Source organism: Suricata suricatta, chromosome 12 (assembly GCF_006229205.1).
Source record: "Suricata suricatta isolate VVHF042 chromosome 12, meerkat_22Aug2017_6uvM2_HiC, whole genome shotgun sequence".
NCBI classification, from domain to species: domain Eukaryota; kingdom Metazoa; phylum Chordata; class Mammalia; order Carnivora; family Herpestidae; genus Suricata; species Suricata suricatta.
Genome location: NC_043711.1, coordinates 9,743,630 through 9,764,449, shown reverse-complemented (window position 1 = coordinate 9,764,449; position 20,820 = coordinate 9,743,630). Strand labels below are relative to the sequence as shown.

The window sequence follows — 20,820 nt, the reverse complement described above, 5'->3', positions numbered from 1 at the left end:
TGGGCCCCAACACTTTTGAGACCCCAGCCAGATCTGTGGAATGCCGTCTGCCAAGGAGGTAAAAAATACCAAGATTTGTGAAAATGACTCCTCCAGTAACTTGAGGTACCAACAGAGATAACCCTAAGTTCTGCCTTGCCCAACTCAGAACCACAGGCTTTATTTTGACACCAAAGTCACTTCCCACTCCTCAGACAATGCTCTGTAACTAAAAGGCCTTCCTCTCCCGGGGTCCATTAATTCTGTCACCCCAAAGGCAATCAATAATATCTATGAAAACCTACCACCAAAGATGCATACGAAAATGAGTGCAGAGAAAGCACAGAAAATAAACAAACAAAAAAGCAGAACCGTGGGTCTGGTGGTGAAAGACAAGAACAAGTTCCCTTTTCTGATAGAAATTTCCTTAGTCAGATAACCTAAGTTATGTGTATCAAGTCTAATATTTCCTTGCGCTAGGAGTGGTGGTCAGCTTAACAGCACAGTCAGAAGCTTCAAGAGCTGGCCGCCCAGGGTCACCTGCATGCAGGAATGCAAGGCCCATCACTCCTTCCAGGTATGTGCGACCTTGAGATTGACGGGACCTTCACCTACCCGCTCTCGGTAGCTGCTCGGTTCAACAATCAGCTGTCTTTTCCTTCTCCTCTTCTGCCCTGCTTTGAACATCCTCTCCTTCCCCTTGGCTTATGGCTCTCTTCCTCACCACCCTGTTCAAACTGTGATATCCCCAAAATTTCGCGATGGTCCAATCCAATAGTTGTTCATGTTCATCTTCACAGGTTTTGTTTTCTAACTGACCTCCTCTCCTCCTTGATAACTCTGTGACCTAGCACTGGTCTGACTTTGTCTCTACCTCTCTTGCCATTCTCTCTGCCCCTCCTTTTTCTTTGTCCTGCGCCAAGAATATTAATAAGGACCAAGAGTTTCGAGCACTCACTATGCAATTTATATGTATTAACCCACTTAACCCTCACAATGGACTGATGACGTGGGCGCTGATATTTTCCTCATCCTAGGGATGAGAAAACTGGGGCCCAGAGAGATTGCATTACTGCCCAAGGTCACACAGCTCATAAATGGCAGTGAGGATGCAAACCCAAGCCACCTGGCCCCAGTTCTTCGCCGTAATGCTCCTCCCACAGGATCCTGCTCAGGACCTTCTCTTTTTTCTGCTCCCTCTCCTGGAATCTCTTGATCCTGTGGCTTGTCGCCACCTCTGTGTCAATGGCTTCCCAACTCTGAAGTCCATCCTTCTGGATCCAGATTAAATAGCAGTATCAATAGCCACAATATCAGCCAGAACTTGTATTTATTGAGCACATACTCTAGCCTCACATCAGGCTAAACTGGCTTCACCTGCATCATTGCACGACTTCTTCACATGAAAGATGCAAAATACCATCATGGAGAGGTTATCGGACTTGTTCAAAGTCTCACAGCTGTTTAGCCGCAGACGCAGGTGGTAGATCATAAAATCTATCAAAGTAATAGAAGCCACTTTAAGGCACATGCTATATGCCCCTCACGTGTGCAGTCCATTCCACATCTTATAGATAAGAGGTATCTGATACATGTCTTTGAAGTCAAATTTAAGTGAGAGAGTGTGCAATTTATGTACCTTTTTAAAAAAATTTTTATGTCTTTATTTTATTTTGAGAGACAGAGACAGAAAGTGAGTGGGGGAAGGGCAGAGAGAGAGGGAGACACAGAACCCGAAGCAGGCTCTAGGCTCCTGGCTGTCAGCACAGAGCCTGACGCGGGGCTTGAACCCATGGACTTTGGGATCATGACCTAAGCTGAAGTCAGATGCTTAATTGACTGAGCCACCCAGGCGCCCCTTATGTATCTTAATATATATTCCTCAATAAAGCTTAAACAAAATGTAAAAAGGAGAAGCTGAAACAAAATGTTTCCTGCTTTTTGGTAACTGGAGGCAGAGTCCTGGACACCTTCTGGGATGGATTATTTGTGAACTCAGTTACCTGTGAACTCTCTGCCCACATCACTGGAGGCAATACTCAGTGTGACAGAATGAGCATCTGGTCAAGAGTAAGAATTGGGTTCTAGTGCAGGGGTGCCTGGGTGGCTCAGTGGGTTAAGCGTCTGACTTCGGCTCAGGTCATGATCTCACAGTTCGTGGGTTCTAGCCCCGTGTCTCTCTGAGCTGACAGCACAGAGTCTGGAGCCTGTTTCAGATTCTGTGTCTCCCTCTCTCTCTGCCCCTCATCCTCCCCCCCCCCTCTCTGTGTCTCTCAAATAAGCATTAAAAATTTTAAAAAAGAATTGGATTCTAGTGCAAATGAAATGATATTAGAGGCAGCTAGCATTTATGGAGTGATTTCTGCCAGACATTGCGCTTCACACATGCCCTCATTTATGCCGTCAGCCCCAACCCCGGGAGGTTGGCAATACTGTCTTCCTGTTTCATACAAGGAGTCAAAATTAAACAATTTGCATGAGTAGTGTCCAAGCGCTTGACCTCCAGGGGCCTGTTTCCTCATCGACAAAGAGAGTCAGAGATGGTTTCTAAAGTTTCTTGGAACTGCGGGATTCTGGTGTGCTCAAAACTCTTGGGAAACCCTAATTTTAAGATGCACGCACATATTATTGCGCTCGGGGTTGCTGGCTGGACTGGAAGGAGCCCCTGAGGTCTGGGCTTGAGGAGACGTGGAGGTGCCCCGACTGCCTGAGCTTCAGGAGCTGGGAACTGCTGTTCAACCTGTACGTTCTTACCACTTGGCTCTGGGAGTTATCGTCATCACGTGGGGCAGGTGTAGTGTTAGTACACTTCTGCAGAGTGATTGTTATGCAAAAGTAGAGAAAAGGGAAATTGAAATATATTGGGAAATACAGCAGGACCCTGCCCCTAAGCAGTCCACAGCCCAGCTGGGAATATATTCACTGGACAAACAAAACTATTCAAAATGGGCCACGAAGGCAGTTACATAAGTAACTGACCCCAGCTGGCACCTCCTCTAATAAAGGATGTCTGTGTCTCCCTCCGTGGAAGGATAACAGCCCCCCAAAGAGGTCAGCGTTTCAATCCCCCACAACCTGTGAGCGTGTTCTCCTATCAGCATTAGGGGAGGAAGAACTTCCCCTCTGCCCTCTTAGGGTCTCTGGCTGAGAATACGAATTAAGCTAAGACAGATTACTAGGAGAGAAGTGTAACGTGTACATGAGAGACTTCGCAAGAGAATGAAGACCCAGGGACGTGACCAGAGCGCAAAGCTATTGTGCCCTTTCAACAAAGAAATGATGAGCCTGTCAAGCGACCAGGCAAAGGGGTTGGGGCTAAGGATGGTGAATGGTGGGAAAGTGACTAGGAGGACCCTGTCGGGGGGATAGCTGGGAGGGAAACAAGGGCCATTCCAGTGAGTGTGTTTATGCAGATCCATTTCAGCGTGCATTCCCAGTCTCTGGTGGTAAGGACAGTCTTCCCTCCCTGGCAAAGGGAGAGCACCTTTCTTGAGGGACAATTTTATGGCCTGATTCGAAGTAGGAAAAGGTAGGTTGCCAGAGTCCAGCTCCAGCAGGTCCAGGGCTCCCTGAAGGATGGATGGTGTCGGCAAAAGGGGGAGGGATGAGGGAGCCATGAGTTTCCCTCTGATCACCAGGCAGGCATCTCTGTACGGACCTGAGAGTCAGCTTTATTTATAGGGGAAAAAATGTATGGGGCCAGCACAGAAGTGGCATTTGCCTTAGACAATTATTTCTGATGACAAATTTGTTGGATACATAAAAATTTCCCTGAACATAGATTGGTAGAAGACTCATGCATAATCTTTATCAATAGTGATCTATGTAGGCGATTTAGATGCTTATCATATGGGGAAGGAAGGTCTCTTTAGCCTTCACATACAAGACAGTATTTTTAGCATAGCAAAGGCAAAAGTTAGTTCTTTGTGAGCAGGAATCAATAGCCTCTTTTCTTGAGGGGAAGAAAAACAGGTTTCTCAGGAAATGTAATATTTGCTCCCATAAACACAAAAGAAGAAATATATAATATATAATAAGTTCCTTCACAAGATGCAGTCTGCATATTTTAGAATAAGGGGACAAGTCACTCCCAATACCAATCAGCAAGGTGCCTTGGGGGGGTGCGTGCTCAAAAAATAATTGAGTGGGAGGCAGACATTGGTCACCATCTGACAGCAGGAGGCTGTGCAAAACCCGCCTTAACCTCACAAGGAGTGTTCTTACCTCAGTGAGTTCAGAAATGGCTCCCGACACTCGGTCAGAAAGTTCTTCCTTCAAGTGCTGTTTCTCAAGTGCCTTCCACTTTATAAAATAAGCAGCCTTCCAAAGCGGCACATTTTGAGGTGTTCCGTCCCAAGCAAGGTTTATGTGGTCAACGGGACTTTACAGATCTGGATTATTCGAAGGTTCTTGAGATGGGGAGCTTATCCTGGAGTATACGGACAAGCACATTATAATCATGAGGGTCCGTCCTTTTCTTTTTTTTTAACTTTTTTTTTTTGAGAGAGAGAGGCAGAGCGTGAGCAGGGGAGGGGCAGAGAGAGAGGGAGACAGAATCCAAAGCAGGCTCTGGCTCTGAGCTGTCAGCACAGAGCCCGACGCAGGGCTCGAACCCACAAACCAGGAGATCATGACCTGAGCTGAAGTTGGACACTTAACTGACTGAGCCACCCAGATGCTGAGGGTCCTTTCAAGAGGGCGGCAAGAGACCAGAAAGGAAGGAAGATACTCTGCTGCTGGTTTTGAGGGTGGAAAGAGAGACCGTGAGCCGTGGAATGTGGGTTGCGTCTGACAACCGGAAGTGGGAGGGCATGGGCTCTCCCCTAGAGCTTTCCAAAGGAAGTGGCCCCGCTGATACCTTGATGTTAGCCCAGAGAGGCTAACTTTGCACGTCTGGCCTACAGAACTATTTGAGAATAGATGTCTGTTGTTTTTAAGCCCCTAGGTTTATGGTAATTTAACAGCCACCAGAAACTCATACAGGGAGACCCAAAAAGAGGTAGCATTGCCCTCCTTCCCATTCTTTTTTTTTTAATGTATATTTTTGAGAGAGTGTGTGAGTAGGGAAAGGGGCAGAGAGAGGGGAAAACACAGCATCTGAAGCAGGCTGCAGGCTCTGAGCTGTCAGCACAGAACCCGACGCAGGACTTGAACCAACGAGCTCCAAGATCATGACCTGAGCTGAAATTGGACATTTAACCGACTGTGCCCACCCAGGCGGCCCTCAGTGCCTCTGTTTCTCCATCTGCACAACGGTGATCATGCCAACAACGCTCACTTCCTGAAGTCGTTGCAAAGCTTCATTAAGGGCGTGTGCCTAGGATGCTTAGAACAATGTCTAGCATGTAATGAGCTCAGTTTCCCTTAGATGTTGTAGAGGCCGGCCTTAGAATTTTGCCCAACCCCCACCAAGGAAATCCTCTCTCCAAGACACAGTATCTCTCTCCAACTGGCACGTTTAAGGATGGAGGGGTGGTGGCAGCACAGGGCATGCTGTCTCCTACTCCCAAAATTCCCTGTCTCCTCCAAGTCTTGTTCCACAGCCACCAGCTGATGCATGTCCTGGACGCCCCCATCTTCTCCAGACTCTCAGCCTCAGACTGTCTCTCCCTCCCCTGATCTCAGTCCTCCGTGTACAGGAATCAAAGTTTAGCCCAGCTCCACCTCACTAGTCCACCCTGACCTATGCTCATCACCCACCTTGGTTAACAGAGACCCTTCCATTGCCAGCACCCCACTTTCCTTTAATTTTAGCTTCATTGAGATATAATCAATATACCAAAAACTTAGACACATTTAACATAAAATCATCTTGATCAGTGAGTACATATGCATACACCTCACACCATAATACCATCACCACAGTGAAGGTACCAAGCATATCACCTCCAAAAATGTCCCTCTGTGTGTGTGTGTGTGTGTGTTTGGTAAGAACACGTAACATGAGATCTATTCTTTTAATGCATCTTGAGGGGCGCCTGGGTGGCTCAATCGGTTGAGCGTCCGGCTTCAGCTCAGGTCATGATCTCACGGTTTGTGGGTTCAAGCCCCGCATCAGGCTCTGTGCTGACAGCTCAGAGCCTGGAGCCTGCTTCGGATTCTGTACCTCCCTCTCTCTCTGACCCTCCCCTGCTCATGCTGTCTCTCTCTGTCTCTCAAAAATAAATAAAAAACATTTTTAAACTTTTTTTAATTTTAAACTGCACAACACCGTGTTGTTAACTATAGGTACTAGATTTTACAGCGGGTCTGTAGAACTTACTCATCATATATAACAACGACTTTATACTCATTGAAAGGCAGTTTTTCATTTCCCCTCCCCCTAGCCCCTGCTAACCACCAATCTATTCTCTGCCTCCCATGAGTGTGACTCCCTTAGATATAACATCTAAGGGGATCATGCAGTATTTGTCTTTCTGTGTTCGGCTTATTTCACTCAGAATAATGTCCTAGAATTCTAACGTTGCTGCAAGTGACAGGATCTCCTATTTTAAGCCCAACTAATATTCCATTACATATCTCACATTTTCTGTATCCTTTCATCTGCAGAACCCACGTTCTCAAGGGGCAACCAAAGTCACAACTAAGGTGACTAGTCACCAGAGCTAAATTTCAACCGGTGTGCACTAGAAAAGCCATTGGTTGGTTGTGTATATTAAAATATTCCCACACCATTTGTAAGCAACCATGGCCCAAAACCAGCTCCCATGACACTCCTGCCCACCCAGATCCTGCCCTGGGATCCCACCCACCTCCCCACCATTTGGCATCTACACTAATATGGGTTGGAGTAGAGAAAGGTGTCCAGAGCCCATTCTGATTGGTCAATTCCTGCACCAATCAGGATTCCTGCTGTCCTTGCAAATGGCAAATCATTCCAGACATTAGCATGTAATAAGAGAATGAAAAGAAAGGGAGGACATAACTAGCGATCAGAGTGGCGTCGGATTTTTCTGGAAAGGGAAAGGGAAGCCACCCCTCTATCCCGCACCCACAGTGGTGTCTTCAGGTCTCTGCCCGAGCAAGAACACACTGGTGACACCACCAGACATTAGGAACTTTTGGGAGCACTTTATCAGCCACAGTAGAGGCAACCTGCATTTCCCAAGAAGGCAAAAACAATACTTCCCTTCTAAGAAGTGTTTCTAGAATCTTGCCGATCTTCTTCCCTCAAAAGGAAAACTGATTCTTCTTATCCACTTAAATCTGAGTGGATTGGGGACTTGCTGTCACCAAGAGAATGTGATAGAATTGGAGTTCCATGGCTTCCAGGGCTGGATCTTAACAGGACTCTTAGCCTGTTGACTGGGAAACTCCTACTTAGAGCTCTGAACTGCCCAAGGCTGCCATGTTAGGAGGAAGGCCAACTCCCCATGTCTGAGGCTGTGTGCAGGGGCGACGGTGCACAGCCGCTCCAGCCCCAGCCACTGTGAAATGCACCCGTGTAAGAAACCCCACGCCAGAGTCACCCAGCTGAGCCATTCCCAGATCCCCAAAGCACAGAAATCATGAGAGATGACAAAATGAACCCTGGTGTTTTAAACCGCTACATTTTGTGATGGTTTTTGTGCAGCAGTAGATAACAGATACTCAGCCCTTGGAGAATTTCCTGGAATCTGTCCACAGTCATGTCATGTGTCTCCCTTCTGCTTCCCTGTTCCAGGACTCTGTTTTCTGCTGAGTTTGTCAGAAGTTATGGTTCCGATGACCAAAGGTAAGCGCTCAACACCCGACTTCTCCACAGCCCGAGGCGAGGAAGGGTGGAGACCAAGGGTACCCCTGGGACCACTCACCTTCTCCAATGGCCTAGAGCAAAGGGGCTTGTCCTGGGGCCATAATTTGGGGGTGCTTGTTCCTGTCATTCTTTTTCATTCATCATTTCATCAAATGTTAATATATTTTTAAAGGTTTCTTTATTTGTGTGATCTCTACACCTAACATGGGGCCCAAACTCATGACCCCAAGATTAAGAGTCACGTGCTCTTCCAACTGAGTCAGCCAGACACCCCTGAATGTATCTTTTAATTTTAGTGTCCTTTGTCTGTTCGTTTTCAGTCACCACAATGTGCCCAACATAAAGAGAGAACAGAGGCTAAAACACACGAAGGAAGTGACGTGAGCACTCCAGAGGGGAGACACAGTGCGATGGTGATCTTTTTATTCTGATAATAAGTGAGGCGCCAAAAATCAGAAAAAATAAACAAGATGATTTCAGGCTAACTCTGACCCCCTGGAGATCTCACTAGATTCCGATAGGCAGGTGTGAGGGTGGGGCCTCAGATTCTGCATTTCTAGCCAAGACTGTGCATTGTGGCCCCCATCAGATTCCCAGTCCCCTCTCCCTTTGAAGACTGCATAGTTGCCATACTTCTCCACTGGACCCAAAGCTTGAGCTACTTCCTCTGTGCCACTTATTCCCAAGAGGGCTCGCGTTAAGATCATTAATGCATCTCTATCTGAATGGAGTTACACATAGATTTACAAAGATAATATGAACTTGTTTCAGAATATACCTCTGGTGGGTCCCTGCACATTCAAGTTTTTATAATCCTAGCTGATACTTATTACATGCCAGGCACTGCCCAACACATTTTACATGTATTAATTCACTTACTCTTCACAAAATTCCATTTCGCAGATGAGGGTACTAAAGCATGGAGAGACGCAGACACTTGGGCAAAGACACACAGAGGATAAGCGGTGGAGCCAGAATTGACCCCAGGGGCTTAACCAAATCATTCCCACTTTTAAAAATTCTGCAATGGGGGCGCCTGGGTGGCTCTGTTGGTTAAGCATGCGACTCCTGATTTGGACTCAGCTCATGATCTCACGGTTTGTGACATCAAGCCCTGAGTAGAGCTGTGCACGGACAGTGCAGAACCTGCTTGGGATTCTCTCTCTCCCTCCCTCTCTCTCAAAATAAATAAATAAAAATAACTAAATAAGTAAAAATAAAAATTCCGCAACGATCTTGAGACTAGCACAAGGATGTCGCCTTGAAATTTTTGTGTGAAAATTAACGCCAACGTCAGTGCTCCCTCGTGCAAAAGAATTCTCGCTGTTTTCTGTAACTTGGGTTTGGTAGCCCTTGTTTTGTCATGTACTAAGATCTCAAAGAGGAAAGGGGTGTAGGCTTCTTCATCCTTGAGAGGCCCTGGTCAGAGAGGCAAATGATAACAGGACATGGCTCACCCCAGTGACCTGCCCCTCTCTCCCTGCAGCAGCGACCTGTCGGCAGTGCCCCCAACATGCTCTCTGTGTCAACAGCACTCACTGTACCTGCAACTCCGGATATGCTTCTAATTCTGGGAGGAAATTCTTCACATTCCCCTTCGAGAGATGCAATGGTAAAGGGGTGATTTTCAAACCACCCAGAGGCGGGAGTGGAAGGGAGGCAGCACAGGGACCGTTGTGGGTGATGACTGCCAATAACACGCACGCTGAAAAATCTACCAGCTCAACACTCATCAAGAAAGAAACACTTTGGGGCACCTTGATGGCTCAGTCGGTTACGTGTCTGACTTGGGCTCGGGTCATGATCTCGTGGTTCCTGAGTTTGAGCCCTGCATTGGGCTCTCTGCTGTCAACGCAGAGCCTGCTTGGGATCCTCTGTCCCCCTCTCTCTCCCCATCCCCTACAGACATGGGCCTTGTCTCTCTCTCTCTCTCTCTCTCTCTCTCTCTCTCTCTCTCTCTCAAAAATTAAATAAACTTTAAAAAAGTAACATCTTGGGGCGCCTGGGTGGCTCAGTCAGTTGAGTGTCTGGCTTTGGCTCAGGTCATGATCTCACAGTTTGTGGGTTCGAGCCCCGCATCAGGCTCTGTGCTGACCGCTCAGAGCCTGGAGACTGCTTCCAATTCTGTGTCTCCTTCTCTCTCTGCCCCTCCCCTGCTCGTGCTGTCTCTCTCTCTCTCTCTCTCTCTCTCTCTCTCTCTCTCTCTCTCTCTCAAATATAAATAAAACATTTAAAAAAATAAAAAATTAAAAAGTAACATCTTTAAGAAAGGAAGAAGGAAGGGACGAAGGAAAGAGAGAGAGAAAAGAGAGAGAAAGAAAGAAAAAGGGAAGAAAGGGAGGAAGGAAAGAGAAAGAAACAAAGAAAAGAAGGAAGGAAGGAAGAGAAAGAAAGAGAAAAGAAGGAAGGAAGGAAGGAGGGAAAAAGAGAAAAAGGGAAGGAAGTGAGGAAGGGAGAAAAGAGAGAGAAGGAGGGAGGAAGGAAAGAGAGAAAGAAAAACAACGAAACAAAGAAAGACATTCATGAAGTCGGCATCTCCTTTTATGTATTTGGAAGTTCTAATATACTTTTCCATCCCATTCATGGCTACCTTCTCTTTCCTTAATTTCATAATCACACACGTGTGTCTGTACTGTTATCTTTTAAACTCGGCAGTTATTTCCCCCACCAAGATGCCTTGTTTTCCCCAGCAAGATGCTTCATTTCAGGCAAGGGAATGAAGAGCAAAGTCATGGTGATGAGCACTGAGTAACATATACAAGTGTAGACTCACTTTATTGTACGCCTGAAACTAATACAACGCTGTATGTCAATGATACAGGAATTAAGAAAAAAAAAATGCTGTATTTCACCCTGACTTCCCATCCCGCAGTGAAGAGGTGAGATCCAGAAAATACTGTTGTTTCACTCCCCTCCTTAGCGCTCCCCTGCCACATCCCCATGAGGTTAAAATTTTCTCAAGGTCCTGCTCGCCTCTGCTTCCTCCGCCTTCCATCTCCCCCTTCCCGCCCCCCCCCCTCCGCAAGCTGAGGTTTCTATTCTTCTTAGTTTCATTCTTGCCATGTGTCCTTTATTTGGAGCACTTTCTCTGCTTTCTTTATGCTGAGCACTCTCTCCACTATTGTAGAATCTCGCATTTCGTTCACCTTCACCAGTAGGTTCTATCCTGCCACGGAGGGGGTAGGGGGTACATTGTCCTTCCGTCCTCTTCTCCGAGTTACCCATCAGCGAATCTCCCGGTGATCACAGAACTGTCTTCCAGAACCCGTCTGAGTCGCATTCCTCTGTCGTGACTAATGTCTCGGGCTCAGTGAGGTTCCTCGCAGACTCCCCAGGAAGGACATCCTTACTTTTCATCGGTTTTAGGGGTGCGATGTGACCGCTGAAACGGGGGCTGGGGAAGGAGTGCCTGCGAGCTGGGAACAAGACGGTCGTGTCTGGTTTCCTCAAAAGAGAACGGCTGTTGAGCAGGCAGTGAAGGTCACTTGCTACACTATCTCACAGTCTGAAAATTCCCAGTGTCGTGGTTGGCATGTCGGATGGGGAAGTCAGGCATCTTCACTACCCACTTGACATTTGGACAGGGGCCGCGGGGACCCTCAGAACTGGAGACATGTTGACTTAATCAAGATCTTCTAACTCAGTTAATCTAGCAGGTGTATTACTCTGCTCAGGTCTCTAATCAAACACCACAGACCGGGCAGCTTAAACAACAGAAATTTATTTTCGCAGGATGCTGGGGGCTGGGAAGCCCATGGTCGAGGTTCTGACAGCTCTACTCTCTGGGGAAGCCTCGCTTCCTGCCTTGAAGATATCTGTCCCCTTGCTCTCTCTTCACATGGTCTTTCCTCACCACACACAGTGGTCGGGCAAGTAGGGAAGCTCTCCTATCTCTTGTTCCACAGACACCAATCCTATCAGATCAGGGCCCCATTCTCACGACCTCATTTAACCTGTTACATCTTTAGACACCCCATTTCCAAGTACAGCCACCCTGGGGGTTAGGATTTCAACACATTGAAGTGAAGGGACACACAAGCATCCAGAACAGCGGGCATGGTCAATATTCTACGCCCTCAGCCTTTGCCATTCTTTTGCACACCGAGACTAAGGCTCTTTCTGGCTCCTGGAGACCACTCAGTTCATACTCAGGACAGGCGGAAGTAGAGAGTTAACTATCCCTGCAAGCACATAAGATTTGGCAGATCAAAGCATTATCAACAATAGCCAAATGATGGAAAGAGCCCGAGCGTCCATCAATTGATGAAGGAATAAAGAAGATGTGGTATGTCTACACCATGGACTATTACTCAGCCATCAAAAAGAATGAAACCTTGCCGTTTGCAATGACATGGATAGAACGTGTATTATGCTAAGCAAAATAAGTCAGAAAAAGACAAATACCATGATTTTATTCATATGTGGAATTTAAGAAACAGGTGAACATAGGGGAAAGAGGGGGAAAGGGAGGGAGGGACAAACCGTAAGACATTCTTAACTATGGAGAATAACCTGAGGGTTGATGGAGGGAGGGGGGCAGAATGGACTAGATGGGTGATGGGCATCAAGGGGGATGTGCACTGAGTAACATGCTGTGATGAGCACTGGGTGTCGTGTGTAAGTGATGAATCACTAAATTCTACTCCTGAAACCAATATTACACTGTATGGTAATTAGCTACAATTTAAATAAAAACTTGAAAGAAAAAGATTTCGTAGATAAATACCCCAGCCCCCCCCCCCCCCCCAGCCCTTGGGGAGTCACTCTGAAGTGCATGCTCTACACTGCCTCCCAGAGGTTCCCAAGGGAATTGAGTCCCTATCTCCCACAATGGAAATTTCCCTCTCTATTTTCTGCCTTCCTTGCCCTATCTCATTTCACCATCTCCCTTCCAGTGTTTTCTGGGATCCCCTCCCACATAAAGTACTTGAACATGGATTCTTATCTCCATGCCTGCTTGTCAGAGAGCCCAACCAAAGTCAATGAGGAAAGGGAAGAACAAAGACAACCCATTACTTTACTGAGTTGTCCTGGAAAGGCCGGCCAGACCCTGGTGGGAAGGGTACAGCCTCTGGCACATAGTAGATGCCCCGTAAATCTTTGTCAAGTGAATGTCCCTATTCCTCTTTTGTGTTCCAGATATCGATGAATGTAAACCGCCCATTAGTATATACTGTGGATCTAACGCTGCGTGCCAGAATGTCGAAGGAGGTTTCCACTGCCTCTGTAATCCTGGATACAGACTCATCTCTGGGGACACACAGTTTGAGAATCCCAATAAGAACACTTGTCAGAGTAAGAAACTTCTTGTCTTCTTGTCTCCCTTCTTTATTTGACATTGAATCTAATGCCAGAAGGGGTGTGTGTGTGTGTGTGTGTGTGTGTGTGTGTGTGTGTGTGTGTTGAGGCTAGGACATGTTTCCATTTTTGGAGGCAAATGATGATGGAAAGAGGAGAAAAAAGGAAAGCAGGAAGTATAGAGAAGTAATGGGGTTAATAAGACAAGTGGGCTTTGGAAATGGGGGTAATGAGGTGCTAAGACAGGATTCTTTGAATTGTGAAGAGGAACTCACTCAGGCACAGGTAGGCAGAAAAGATGAATTTATGATAAGAATGCCTGGAAGTGTCTTGGAACTCAAGGACAAAAATACAGCTGGGCTTCTAGAAGGAACTGAAACAAGGGATGCCACACTATCAGGGCACCCCAGTCTCTGATACACTTTAGGTCTGCACCTTTCTTCTTTTTCACTGCAAATTGGCTTCCTTCTTAGTCCACAGGACAGGAAATATGGCCACCAAGTATAAATCTTACTATTAATCATCCAACCACCTAAAGATAGACCAACTGACTCCCTTTTGGATCCAATCGTGAATTCTTTGGAAATGTACCAGTTTGTCCAGTTTGAGTCATATGCCCACCCTTGGATCTGTGTCCAGGAGAGGCACTATCTCGTATAATCAGGATCACGGTCACGGAAACTTACGCACAAGAAACATGGGAGATAACATCTGGGAGAAGCCAGGGGTAGATGGTGGGGTAGGAACATCCTGAACTTCCCTCCTCCCGTGAAGACACCAAACTGCAACTGCATATAAAGCAGTGACCCAAAGACCAGCCCAACAGCTCTTCCACAGCTGAATTACATGGAGATAAAGTCACATCGAGAAGGGTAGAAGGAGCAAAGACACAGTCGGGTCAGGAACCAAAACCCCCATTGTGGTGACCCACAGGCTGGAGGGATGTTACAAGTGCAAAGGGTCTCCGTGAGCAGCGGGGGGTTCAAGCCCCACATCACGCAGCACCCACCTGGGACCTGCGCCAGGAAGGCGGGACCCCATAATGTCTGGCTTTGAAAATCAATAGGGCACATCTATCAGTAATCACCTTAAACGTAAATGCTCCAATCAAAAGACATGGGTGACTGAATGGACTTAAAAAGCAAGACCCGTCTCTCTGCCGCCTGTAAGAGACACTTTAGACCTAAAGACACATGCTGATTGGGGGCATCTGGGTGGCTCAGTCAGCTGAGCAACCGACTGGTTCAGGTCATGATCTCGTGGTTCGTGAGTTGGATGTAATGATAGGAATCACCGAAAACTGGCACTCTTGTTTCGGTTCTCATTCCCCGCCAGCCTGAATTTTAAAATCAGAAGTATCTAATTTCTTGTTCCTTCAGCCATTGCAGTTATTTTTGTCCAGCCAAGGCCAAATTACAGAATTTGGAGATTACACTTTCCTGCTTCCTCAACGGCAAAGTATCTCTACTACAAAATATTGATATTTGGGGTCCAATAATTCTTTGTGGTCAAGATCCATGACCATGTGCATTGTAGGCATCATGCAGCCTCCACCCACCGGATCCCAGTAACATCACCTGTCACAAGTTGTGACTGCCAGAAATGTCCCCAGCCATTGCCAACATCCCCTGGGAGCAAAATCATCCCCCCATCTAAAAACACTGCTCTCCACCATGATAAGGAACTTGACTCTGATCTCTCCAAAGAGCAGAACCTTGTCATTGAACATAAAAAAAAATTGAGTTCAAAGGAGGGGAGAAAAAAAAAAAGAACAAAAACCAGACTCTTAACTATAGAGAACAAACCAGTCGTTGCCAGAGGGGAAGTGGGGGCAGGGGGGTCATGGGTAGCATAAGTGATGGGAGGAAGCGCGCCCTTATCCTAATGAGCACTGAGTAATGTACAGAAAAGTGAAGTCACTACACTGTACACCTGAAACTAAAGGAAGTCTGTATGTTAACAATACTGGAGTTTAATAATTAATAATAAGAAATTTAAAAAACTAAAAAAGGGGCACCTGGGTGGCTTAGTCAGTTAAGCATGCAACTTTGACTTGGGTCATGATCTCGCAGTTCATGGGTTCGAGCCCCGTGTCAGGTTCTGTGCTGACATTTCGGAGCCTGGAGCCTACTTCTGATTCTGTGTCTCTATCTCTCTCTGTCCCCTGCTTGTGCACTCGCTCTCTCTCTCTCTCTCTCTCTCTCTCTCTCTCTCAAAAATAAATAAATAAATAAATAATAAATAAATAAATATATATTTTAATTTTTTTTAAGTATGGGTTCAGACCTTCTAGATGCAAAGTTATTCACCCTGTCCACCTCTCCGCCTTCCACTCAGTTCCAACAGTAACTTCCCTTGATATATTTTACAGAAACCACTTCCTCCAAGACAACCAAAGATACAGAAGAGGTGAGTAGAAGTTGAGTCCCAGCCAGATAACAAGTACCTACAAAGTCCAAAATTAGCATGTGGGTGTGGATACCATATATTATATGTGTGCTAGACATTGTATATCATATATATATCCATATCATAGAATATTATATATATTTCATGCTATGGTATGCAATATATTTTAATACAGTTTTTAATTATAATATAATACACATTAATTGTAATATAAGTACAATATTATGTCTAGTTTATGTATGTATAACTGTGAAATATACAGTTATGTTTATCACTATATGTATATTGCTATGTATCTCATGGTAGTGTTAGAGTGTCTATGTACATATGGGTGTGTGTGTGTGTGTGTGTGTGTGTGTGTAAACTGCTCCCTAAAAATAGGATCTATCCCAGGCCAAGAAAGGTGGACCTGAGCTGTAGTTGGACATTTAACCAACTGAGCCACCCAGGCACCCCTATTTTTATTACTTTCTGAGTTAACAGTCCAGGCTGGTGAGCCCGTTCAGGGTACCCACATTCTTCCCATACTGCTGCTCCACCATCCCCCCAGCACCTTGCCCTCAATGACATGACCAAAACTGGGCTGCTCCAATGCTGCATTTATATCAGTGGGTTGTGGAGAGAGATTCCAGGGCAATTTGTTCGGAGCACAGGGAGAAGTGGGAAGAGTGGAGAAAAGGGATACCTCTACTCACTCTATAATATGCTAATGAAGTTATGATCATTTCCATGGAGATCTGTCTTAAAGCAACAATCCAGAAACTGAAGGTAACCCAGCCAAAACTAGCTGCAAGGGAAGCTGGGACAGTGTGGTCTGTAGATGGGGAACATGGTCCATATAAAATCTGAGAAATTCATTCAATTATTAAAAGGAAGGGGGAGGGGCGCCTGGGTGGTTCAATCAATTAAATGATTGATTTCAGCTCAGGTCATGATCTCATTCCTGGTGAGTTCAAGTCCAAGTTCAAGTAGGGCTCTGTGATGACAGTGCAAAGCCTGCTTAGGATTCTCTCTCTCTCTCTCTCTCTCTCTCTCTCTCTCTCTCAATCTCAATATAAATAAATAAACTTTAAAAATTTTTTTTAATAAAAGGAAGGGGGAGGGGAATGGATATTGTAGGCACTTCCAAGAGACAGACCAAGAACGTGCCCATTAGGTAGCAATCACTTAGTGTCTGTAAATGGACTCTGAATGTTAACAAAGAGAAGGATTCACGTCTCTGAGAATCTGCAGTCTAGCAGAATGGGCTGGTCCCTTCCTCTCCCCACTCCGCACCCTCCTCTACTCCAGAGGGACTGCCTACATCTTGACCTCCAAGCCCCAGGCCTCCAGCTCCATGCCGCTGTCTCTACCTCAAACTCTGTTCCCAGTACCTCACCTGGCGGGCTTCCTTCCTTTCTTCTCTGCTCAAGACTCGGTTCAGGTGTCCCATCCTCCTGGATGGCCACCCTAAGCCCTTCCATATGCGGTAATACCCCTTCCCCAGTTTCTTCTTCTGGCGGGATGCAGAGGTTAGAAGCACAGTCAAAGGTTCAAATCTCAGCACCTCGGTGGCAGGTGACACGGGCAAAATGACACAACTTCTCTGCATCAGTCAGGGTTCTCCAGAGAAACAGAACCAACAGGGGACACAGAGAAAATAGCTTTGTTATAAGGAACTAGCTTGCAATTATGGAGGCTGACCCAAGATATGCAGTAAACCAGCTAGAGATCTGGGACAGCCAATGGTGTTGTTCCGGTTCAAACCTGGAGGGCTGAGACCCGGAAGGGCTAATGTTTCAGGCAAGCATGAAGGAAACAAAACAAAACTGCCCCAGCTCCAGTCAGTCAAGCTGGCAGACGGGCAGAGGAAAGCTCCCTCCTGCTCAGACATCTTGTTCTATTCAGGCCCTCAACCAACTGGGTGAGGCCCACTCACATTGGGGAGAGCAGTCTCCTTTACTCCATCTACCCATCCAAATGTTCATTTCTTCCAGAAACACTCTCACAGACACACCCAGAATCATGCTTGACCAAATCTATCTGGGTATTCTCCACCCCGGCCGAGGTGACACATAAAATTAAACATCACACTCTCCAAGACTGATGTACTCATCTGTGAGATGGACGCAGTGATGGTGTCTACCTCCTCGGAAGGATGGGAAGGTTAGATGAAATTATATATGTGGAGTACGTTGCATAGTGCCTGGTCATCCAGGTTGCCATTGTTACCTCCGGCGAACCCACAACAGTCACAATCATGTGTCATCACCACCTAGACAGTGAGCTTCCTGAGTGAGGGCTGGAATCAGCCCAAGCCCACACTGAGAGTGCAGCCGTGTCTATTAAAGTAGTGAACAAATCATTGTGTAATCATCATGTAACAGGAACAGTTCATTGTGAAGTTTCGTTGCCCATTTCCTCAAAAAGTTAAACATAGCAGGGCGCCTAGATGGCTCAGTCAGTTGAATATCCAACTCTTGATTTCAGCTCAGGTCATGATGTTCCCTGGGTTGTGGGACTGAGCCCCATGTCAGGCTCCACCCTGCGCTTGAGATTCTCTCTCTGTCTCCCTCTCCCTCTCTCTCCTACTTGCTCTCTCTCTATATAAAATAAAAAAATTGTTTACATTAAACATAGAATTACCATATGACCCAGAAATTCTACTCCTAGGAATATACCCAAGGGAATTGAAAGCAGTGACTAAGGGGGCGCTTGGGTGGCTCAGTTGGTTGAGCGTCTGACTTTGGCTTAGGTCATGATCTCATGGTTCATGGGTTTGAGCCCTGCATCAGTGCTGACAGCTCAGAGCCTGGAGCCTGTCTTCAGATTCTGTGTCTCCTTCTGTCTCTGACCCTCCTGCTCACGCTGTCTCTCTCTCTCTCTCTCTCTCTCTCTCTCTCTATCTCTATCTCTCTCTCTCTCTCTCTCTCAAAAATAAATTTAAAACATTAATAAAAAAAAAAACAGAGACTAAGACACTTGCACGCCCATGTTCATAGCAGCACTATTCACAGTAGCCAAAAGGAAGAAACAGCCCAATTGTCCATCAATAGATGAATGAATTTTTTTTAATGGTAGATCCATGGGGTGGAATATCATTGAGCCATAAACAGGTTTAGTAAAGTTCTGGTTCACGCTACAACATGGGTAAACCCATGCTGAAACCATCATGCTGGGTGAAAGAAGCCAAACACCAAAGGTCACATGGTGTAGGATTGCATTTTTATGAAACATCCAAAGCAGGCAAATCCACTAAAGCAGATTAGTGGTTTCCAGATGAGGGAGGGGAGATTGGGGAGCGAGTGCTTCAAGGGTTTTATCTTGGGATGATGGACGTGTTTTGGAGCTGTGTAGAGGTGATGCATCATGCATATACTAAATTGCCACCACGCTGTATACTTTAAAATGGTGTTTTTGGGGGCGCCGGGGTGGCTCAGTTGGTTAAGCTCTGGCTTCAGGTCATGATCTCACGGTTTCTGAGTTCGAGCCCTGCATCGGGCTCTGTGCTGACAGCTCAGAGCCTGGAGCCTGCTTCGGATTCTGTGTCCCCCTCTCTCCCTGCTCCCCCCGCCCCATTCATCATCCTCCATGTCTCTCTCTCAATCTCTGTCTCACAAATCAACATTTTTTAAAAGGGGGTGTATTTCATGTTGTGTGAAGTGCACCTCAATTAACAAATGCATTGCCAGAGAAAAGAACAAAGTCTTCCTGCTGGATCAGACACTACAATAGCAATTCTGAAGGGCAAAGACTTTGGTACCTACTCTGTATGGATGAGTTTAAGCCACGAAGATTCAGCTGTCATTTAGTGGACAGAGGTATGTTTTCTATAGCGGGCAGGCATAGAGGCTGCCTGTAAACTAGCAAACTCAGCTTAGAATCTCAACAAAGCTCAGACTGAAGGAGCCAAACCTTCAAAAGATTTGAACACTGGTTCTGAATGTCCCTCCAGCCCTTTTTTTTATATATCACTCTGCTCATAACTCTTCAGGGTGATAGCATCTTCCTCCTAAGAGCATTCATGCAGCCCCTAAACATTGAGCAAGGACTGTTCTAGGTGCTGTTTTTCAAAGAAGCCAAAGTCCCTATCCTGATGGGTTTTACCGTCTAGTCACTGAACACACATGCCTACCTCGTGTCATTGGGCTTCACTTTACTGCCCTTCTCAGGTACCATGTTTTTTTACAAATTGAAGGTTTGGGGAGCCATCTCTCCCCTGGGACAAGTCTGTTGGTGCCATTTTTCCAACAGTGTTGGGGCCCAGTAGGCAAAAAATACCCTCAAACAATATTTGGCCTCCTGGGCTGCACATATGGCTTCTGTTTATCCTATGATTTTCTCATTGCTTTGCAAAGAGGCATATACTTTTAGGCTTTGAATCAACTTGGGTCAGTCAGTGACCTTCCCTTACTTTATTTTCTGGCTCTGTGTCTGCTGTTGGGAGTGAACATAATCCTCTGCCAAAAGATTTGCTTATAAAAGGATGAGCATCTTACCCTTGAATAACTGATGAAGGGCCTTAAGGAATGTGTATCTCCTCATAGAATTCTTCAGGTTTATCTTATGTTTAAAATCAGACTATTATTAGGGGATTCCTCTTTTTGCAATGACGTAATCCTGTTACTACTGTCCTGATAAGAATGACCTTTTCTGGAGCATGTCTTTACTTCAGGGACCTTGAACTATGTAACCATTAAAGAAATGATGTAATCACCCATGGTATATAAGACCCTGGCCATCTAAGTAAAGGGTGGTTTTACCAACAACCATCCACACTGTCTGTCTCGTCTGTCTTGTTCATCTTGTCTGTCTTCTTTTCTAGAGATATTGTGCTGACACCAACCCCCTACTCGGGACCTTTCGACTGTGGTGCGTGGGTTGGTCCCCCGCACAACAGCATTTGCTCACTTCATGTCTCTGTGTCACATGTTGATAATTCTCACAGTATCTCAAACTTTTTCATTATGATTACATCTGTTGTGATGATCTGTGATCAGTGATTGCGACTTGCTGAAAGCTCAGGTGACGATTAGCATTTTTTAGCAATAAAGTATTTTTTACTTAAGGGTTCCATATTTTTTTATTTTGATTGATTGGCTTTAAAAATTTTTCTAATGTTTGTTTATATTTGAGAGAGGGAGAGTGGGGAAGGGACAGACAGAGGAGGCACAGAATCCGAAGCAGGCTCCAGGCTTCGAGCTGTCAGCACAGAGCCTGACGCGGAGCTCACACGCACAAGCCGTGAGATCATGACCTGAGCCAAAGTCAGATGCTTAACCAACCAAGCCACTCAGGTGCCCTCAAAGTTTTTATTTTAATGCCAGTTAGTTAACATACAGTGTTATACTATTTTAGGTGTGCACTATAGTGATTCAACAATTCCATACATCAGCCGGTGGTCATGGGTTAAATAGGTG

The 20,820-nt window shown here is 45.9% G+C and overlaps 1 protein-coding gene across 1 annotated transcript in view; it reads left to right on the top strand.

Annotated features, from left to right (window-relative positions):
* The first annotated feature begins 410 nt into the window (after positions 1–410).
* ADGRE3 (adhesion G protein-coupled receptor E3) overlaps positions 411–20,820 on the top strand; it is a 47,611-nt gene continuing 27,201 nt past the window's right edge. The window contains exons 1-5 of the mRNA XM_029918803.1: positions 411–556; positions 7,643–7,693; positions 9,201–9,326; positions 12,854–13,009; positions 15,384–15,421. Of these exons, the coding sequence (XP_029774663.1) occupies positions 532–556; positions 7,643–7,693; positions 9,201–9,326; positions 12,854–13,009; positions 15,384–15,421 (396 nt within the window). The 5' untranslated portion in view covers positions 411–531. The remainder of the gene's footprint in view (positions 557–7,642; positions 7,694–9,200; positions 9,327–12,853; positions 13,010–15,383; positions 15,422–20,820) is intronic.